This window comes from Elephantulus edwardii, unplaced genomic scaffold, assembly GCF_000299155.1.
Source record: "Elephantulus edwardii isolate Elephantulus edwardi_28Jun2011 unplaced genomic scaffold, EleEdw1.0 scaffold00431, whole genome shotgun sequence".
In the NCBI taxonomy this organism is placed as follows: domain Eukaryota; kingdom Metazoa; phylum Chordata; class Mammalia; order Macroscelidea; family Macroscelididae; genus Elephantulus; species Elephantulus edwardii.
In genome coordinates this window covers 887,779-895,560 of record NW_006400181.1, presented here as the reverse complement: position 1 = coordinate 895,560, position 7,782 = coordinate 887,779, and the positions used below count along the sequence as shown (strand labels likewise).

Below are 7,782 nucleotides of genomic sequence, written 5' to 3'. Positions count from 1 at the left end.
TCAGGATAGGTTTGTATCCTGTGTCCATACCTTTTCAATCTATATGCAGAGCAGATCAGTCAGGAGGCTGGACTTTATGAGGAGAAATGTGGTATCAGGATTAGAGGAAGATGCATCAAGAACCTACATTATGCAGATGACACAACCTTACTTGCTGAAAGTGAGGAGGACCTGAAGCGCTTGCCACAGAAGGTCAAGGACTGTAGTCTTCAGTATGGATTGAAACTCAACATCAGGAAGACAAAGATTCTCACCACTGGGCCAATTGGCAGCACGATGATGGATGGAGAAGAGATTCAGGTTGTTTACAGTTAACAGCTTGCTCAGCTCCACAATCAACACTCTTGGCACCAGCAGTTAGGAAATCCAAAGATGAATTGCATCAGGTAAATTTGCTGTCAAAGACCTTTAGAGAGTACTGAGAAGCATTGATGTCAATCTAGAGACTGAAGTGTGCCTGATCCAGGCCATGGTCTTCACAATTACTTACTATGTATCAGATGGCTGGATAATAACTATGGATGACAAGAATTCATGTCTTTGAGTTGTGGTGCTGGAGAAGAGTCTTGAACCATGGACCACCAAGAAAACAAACAGATCTGTCTTGGAGAGAGTGAAACCAAGTTTGTCCTTGGAGTCTGGTATTTTGAAGCTCCGTCTTACATACTTTGGGCATGTGGCTAGGAGGAACTGACCCTTGGAGAAGGACCTCATGCTTGGAAGGTTTGAAGGACAGCACAAGAGAGGAAGATCTACATGAGACGGATTATTACAGTAACTAGGGCAACAAGATTAGGTGTGTTGGAGTCAGTGAGACTGGCACAGGACAGGACAGGTTTCAGAGTTATTGTACATAAGGTGGCTATGAGTCACAGGTGACTTGAGGCCATGTAACAACAACTAAAGTCAAATGTAAAAGAGAAAGTCTCAAAATAAATGACTAATTAAGATAACAAGATAAAGTTTTCCTCCAAATAAGTAGTAGTAGTTGTTGTTGTTGTGTATCATCAAGTCGGAACCAACCTATAGCTGACCGTCCAGTTTCAGAGGGTTTTCAGAGGCAGTTAATCACACCAGAGGAGATTGCCCATAAGAATAAATAAATCTTTTCCTTTGGAGGAAGAAAAGAACTGTGAAAAAGTCAGAATTGAAGTGGCAGAATAGGAAGTACAGGGAGATCATGGAGAATGAATAAATTAATACCCAAACACTTCTATTTGTTCAACATATTTATTTTTTTTTAATTGCTAAAGTAGTAGACTTTCACAGAGATTCAAGAGCTCCATCCTTCCTATATCTTCTACTATAAGGAACACGTCCAGTTCCTTAAAATGTGGTCCCATTTGAGCATTAGGCTGAGTGAACTAACTCAGTCTCATGAGGACAAGTATAGCTTAAGACTATTATAAAATGTAAAAATAGAAGGATAACTATTAAGTTGTATATAAAAATCCAAAAAGTGGAGAGGTGGGGAAGAAGGGTGTGGAAAATGGGGATGGAGGAAATCATTACAACAGCCAAGTTTGGCGGACAGATGGAGTGGGTGAAGGAATGAAAAAGATCCGATGACAATGTGGAAAGATCGGGTATTGGTAGGCATAGATTAATAGTAACTGATTTTATAAAACACATTATATATAAAAGATTGTCTGAAATGCAATGTGAAGGAAGGAATGTGTGAAGAACAATGTACATTAATGCAATACAATGTATATGAAATTTGTATGCAAACAAATGCAAAATTATATATATGTATTTGATGTCAGACAAACAATAATGCCCAAAGTTGGGAAAACTCTCCACCATTTTTGAATATATAAGTCAAATATACAAACTATACAGGAAAATATTGTTCAATTATTGAATCCTGGAAGTAGTGATACATGTTTACACTCTGGGTAAATCTCAAAAACATGTTAAAGGAGCATTATTCACCATCACAAGAACATGGAAGCTGCTCAAATATCCAACCACAGACGAATGGGTTGAGACATTGTGGCACATTACAGAACATAATACTGTGCTGCACTCAGGAACAACAATTTTTAAATATACTACATAACTTGGGAGAGATTGGACATCATTATGCTGAGTGAAGTAACTCAATTTCATAAGGACAAATACTGCATAAGACCATTATTGTAAAAATGGAAGGATAAGTAGTAAAACATTTATGGGGACCCAAGAGGAGAAGAGGTGGGAGTGGAGGAGTGAGGATGGGTAGGAGCAAAACTACAGTGTTGCACAGTTTTGCGGGTGGTGGGAGGGGGTGAAGGGAATGGGAAGGATCTGACGGAGACCTGAAAAGACTGAGTAATGATGGACAAGGTTCAGTGGTGATTGATTTTATAAAACATAATGCATGAGAATGATTGCATGAAGCATAATATGAACAAAGAATTGTGTGAAACACAATGTATATGATCTTTGTAAGCAGACCAATATAAAATAAAAAGAGAGGTGACCTGCTACTAAATGCATGAAGCCAGAGAGGAAAAAGATATATATTGCATTGCCATGTATTTATGTAATAATCCATATAAGTCACTACAGAAGAAAAAAAAATTGAGCAGTCTGCCTCTATAAAAATTGAGAAGTTTGGAAACCCTGTATAGCAACTCTAGTTTTACCCATAGGGTGGAGTCAGAATCGATTGACAGCAGGGATACAGTAGCTTTCACACACTCTATGATGCTTTAGTGTTGTTTTGTGCTATCAAGTTCCTTGTGCCTCCTAGTGATCCCATGGCTCTGAACCCTGACCTATCTTAAGCCAATCTCACTGTCTTTGACATATCTACTCCCATTGCCCCGGTAATTTGGTCAACTCTGATGCTTCTGGCTCCTTTCAAAGATTTCTCTGAAATGTAAAAAATCAACGTTTGGAAACAAGCTGTTGTTTGATGTTGTCAAGTCAAGAATGGCTCATAGTGACCTTATAATGACCACCTCTGAACCCTGTTGTATCCTATGTCATCCTTGAGCCCATTGCTATAGTAACTATGTCAGCCCATCTCGTTAAGGTCCTTTTCTGTCTTTTGTCCACCCTTCATTTTTCCAATCATGATGTCCCTTTCCAAGAAATTGTTTATCCTAACATGACCAAAATTTATGAGATGGAGCTTTGTCGTCTTCTCCTCCAAGGAACATTCTGGTTGCATGTTTGCCAAGACGTATCTGTTTATACTTTTGGCAGCCTATGGGATAATCAGTACTCTCCTTTAACACTAGAACTCAAAGGAATCAATCTTTGTGATATCCTGATTCATTGTCCAGCTATCAGATGCATAGCAAATGATTGAAAAAACCAGGGCCTGATTTAGGCACATATTGGTTTTCAAACTGCCATCATCACTGCTCTGTAATTTGGAGAGGTCCCTAATTGCAGATTTTCCCAATGGAATATGTCTCCTGATCTCTTGCTAGTACCCAGGTTGTTGATTATTACTTGAAGTAAGATGAAACCACTGACAGTTTCAATCTTTTATCTATCTATCATGATGCCTATTGATCCAGCGGTGAGAATTTTCTTTTCTTGATGCTGAGATACAATCCATATTTATGGCTCTAGTCTTTGATCTTCATTAAAAGTGCTTTTAAAATACCAACCATTAAGTTTTTGCTTTTCTTCTCCAGATATCAAACAACTCATTAAGGGATTTTCAGAAATAGTTTGTTATTGGACAGAAAACAGTAGCTTCCCCTGTGACAGGGTCAACAGAGAAACTATACAGTCTACAGAGTGGAATCATACCATATATGCACTAATATGGTATTCATCTTCCCTGGCAACCAGGGTTTAGATGGAGAAAGATAATTCTCACAAGATTAGGTTTCAAGTAAGGGGAGTACAGGTCACTAGTCAAAAATAAGGTCCTTAAGATTGCTGCCTCAGAATACCTAACATGTCATTTCTGGAGGATAATTTATTCCTGTGAGAATAAGACAAGGTCCCTGAGCCCTACAGAAATATCTTTATAGACCATCAGTGCAAGGTGCAAATAGATTTATTTTGCCATTGTTCACACATCCAGAGCAAGATCCATTACGGGTGGACTGACTGATGTATATGTTTGTCTATCACATGATCTGCCTTTGGCACTGAAGGACCAGAGGGCTGCATAGAATCAGGCATTTGCAGTATTCAGTAAATTCATTCTAAGTTAAAATTTCATTTATTTCTGGGAAAATTTTTTTATTTTCCTTAAAAGGAGCAATTTAGACTTACTACATCATTTTAGAAATATTTTTTGAACAGTCTCTTTCCAAGTATGTCTGTCACTCACAGGAAAACATTTATTCCTACGAGATTGAGACAAGTTCCTTGAGCCTTTAAGGAAATGAAAGCCTTTGTGTAACTTTGTTATTCCAGAAAGCTGCTTATTTTAAGAGGAACTCAATGTGAAGATGTAATTGTTACTGAATATCTTAGATGTAACTAAACTCTTCTTCTAAGACCAATAAGGTAAGTCTGTCAAAATAGCATGCTCTTTGTTTAAGATTGTTACAATTAATAAAGATAAATGACTTCATTGAACCATTTCCTAACATAATAATAAAATCCTCTCTCCTCACTCCAAACTATCAAAATATATGCATAATTATTAACATCATTGGACAGATAAGACTAATGCTCATAGACATTTAAAAATTTGTAGGACTATAATCTAGCTTTCTCATATCAGGTAATAAAGTTATGTAAGTAAATAACTTTCTTAATTATTGAGACTGAAACGTATACCAATAATGAGGACTAAAACATGGTTTCATTCATGTTACAAACAGGACTCATGAATATAAACACTGGCACAAGTATAGAGATTTCTTTCCTGAGACTAAATTTCTATGGATAAAATGAGTCTTTTTCTTCTTTAATAGTGAATAGAGTTGTACCTTGAATTTATTACATCATTAAATGTTTCTATCTTCTAAATATTTCCTGTTTTAATTGCAGACACAGTCATAAAAATGGAATAAATAATATGTTGTGTGTGTCTCAATGCTGCACTGGATAATTTAATACATTCTCTCCCAATCAATTCTCATAACAACCAGTGCAGTGGACATTTTTATTCATCAAAAAAGATCACGTAAATATTAAAAAATAACAATGGAAAAGTTCCAGGAAATGTACTCCAGATTAGAGCAGTAAATGGAAGACTCTAGAATCAGACTTTCCTGCTTCTAAAACCAAGCCATTTAGTCACTGGTCATATTTAGTATTTTTGAAGACAATTTTTAGGTACTTTAGAAATGTCATGAAAAGAGCTGATGGATCTTTGGTGGTATTCTATTCAAAAGAATACCAGAAGTTTGGTGGTTGGAAATCACTAGTCATTTCAAGACAGAAAATAATGTAAAATCTTGTCCTATAAAAACATTTACAAATTATTCATGAAAATAGCTGAGCTACATAGTAAACATAAGTTAATGTCACTTGAACCATGTAGAATATTGAAAAGTTTGTTGTGTATATTTATCATAATGGAAAAGAGTCACGAATATTACCTCTAAAAAAAGTAATCAAAAACTCCTAAAAACTTGCAAATCAAGAGTTGAGATAGAAATATCTTTATTATATTTTGGAATTAAAAAATAGAATCAATTTAAGGTTGTATTAGTAATTATGATTTTCTTTGCAGATAATGTAATTGAACAGTCACATGAAATACATGGAGAATAGTAACAATGTAACAGAATTTATCTTACTGGGGCTCACGGAAAATCCAAGGATGCAGAACATCGTATTTGCTGTGTTTTTTGTCATCTATATCATCACGGTAGTAGGCAACGTGCTCATTGTGGTCACGATCACCGCCAGCCCATTGTCCACATCTCCCATGTACTTCTTCTTGGCGTGTCTCTCCTTTATCGATGTCTGCTATTCCTCTGTCAACACCCCTAAACTTATTGTAGATTCACTCTATGAAAAGAAGACCATCTCATTCATTGGATGCATGACCCAAATCTTTGGAGAGCATTTCTTTGGAGCTGCTGAGATCATTCTTTTGACTGTGATGGCTTATGACCGCTACGTGGCCATCTGCAAACCCCTGCACTATGCAACCATCATGAACTGGAAAGTGTGTGGTCTTCTGCTGGGAGTCTCATGGATGGGAGGTGTTCTTCATGCAACTATACAGATGCTTTTCATTATTCGATTACCTTTCTGTGGCCCTAACGTTATAGATCACTTTATGTGTGATCTGAACCCTTTGCTCAATCTTGCCTGCACTGATACCCATATTCTAGGGCTTTTTGTTGCTGCTAACAGTGGGTTTAACTGCTTGTTAAACTTTCTTCTTTTGTTGATTTCCTATGGAGTCATCCTGTGTTCCTTAAGGGCCCACAGCTCAGAGGGGAGACGCAAAGCCCTCTCCACTTGTGTGACTCACATCACAGTGGTCGTCTTGTTCTTTGTGCCCTGCATATTTATATACATGAGACCTCCTGTCACTTTACCTGTTGACAAAGCAGTTGCTGTATTCTACACTGTTATAACTCCTATGTTAAATCCCGTAATATATACCTTGAGAAATGCCCAGATGAAAAATGCTATTGTGAAACTTTGCAGTAGGAACATTATTTTAGATGACAAGTAAATGTCTTTTGAATATAAGAATGAATGTTCTACCTGATCAAAGGGTCAAAAAAGTATATACAAGGATAGTTGAAAAATAATAGGAATAAAGAAAATATTGATCATTATAACTATTTTTTTAAAAAAACATTGCACCCAATGATTTATTTACATTGTGTTTCATACAAACTTTCATTTACATTGTGTTTCATATAATCACCCATATACACTGTATTTTATATAATTAATTACTATTGTTCTATGTCTATTACTACCGGATCTTTTTGAATCCCTATGGCATCTTCCCTAGTCCTTTACATCCCCTCCTCCAGCCCATTGGCTCACTAAACTCTGCTACATTAGTGATTTCCAGTTTTCCCCCCTTTCTGCCCATTTCCACCTTTCCTCTTCTCCTTTTGTATATTCATTCACTCCTTTCGTAGTTATCCTTCTACTTATACAATGAGCTCTCTCCTCCTGTGCATTAACTGCCTCTGACAACCCACCAGCGGATCAGCTATGGGTCAGTTCTGACTCGATGGTACACAGCAACACACGCAGTGTTTGTTTTTAAGAGACTGAGTTATTTCACTCAGTATAATGCTTTCCAGATGTTCCTGTGTTATATGTTATATCTAGAAATCACTGTTCCTTACTACTGCCTAGTATTCAATTGTGTGAATGTACCACAATTTCTCAGTCATTTTGTTTGTTGATAGGCATTTGATCTTTTTCAATTTTCTTGCTACTGTGAATAACACTGCTCTGAGCATAGGTTTATATATCTCTTTGTGGCTAAGTTCTAATTGCTTTGGGCTGTGTTCCTAGCAGTGTAATAGCTGGGAAATATACGATTTGTTGCTATCCTGTTAAATGTTGCTATTCCAGCAGTGGCAAAGTTTAACAGGACAGCAAGTTATAAATGTTGGAGAGGATGTAGTGAGATAGGAACTCTTTTACATTGTTGGTGGGATTGTACAACCACTCTGTAAGGCAGTTTGGTGCTTCCTCAAAAAGCTGAACATAGAAATTCCATCTGATCCAGCTATTCCATTGCTTGGAATATACCCCAAGAAAATGAGAACTGAGGATCAAACAGGAACTTGCACACTAATGTTCATAGCAGCATTATTCACCATTGCAAGAACATGGAAAAGGCCCAGATGTCCAACCACAAACAAATGGATTGAGAAGTTGTGGTAC

General features: G+C 36.9%; 1 protein-coding gene across 1 annotated transcript; it reads left to right on the top strand.

Annotated features, from left to right (window-relative positions):
- Window positions 1–5,671: 5,671 nt before the first annotated feature.
- Window positions 5,672–6,601, top strand: LOC102859289 (olfactory receptor 4C46-like). Its single transcript, XM_006902584.1, has one exon. The coding sequence runs from the start codon at window positions 5,672–5,674 to the stop codon at window positions 6,599–6,601; it is 930 nt and encodes a 309-aa protein (XP_006902646.1).
- The last annotated feature ends 1,181 nt before the right edge of the window (window positions 6,602–7,782 follow it).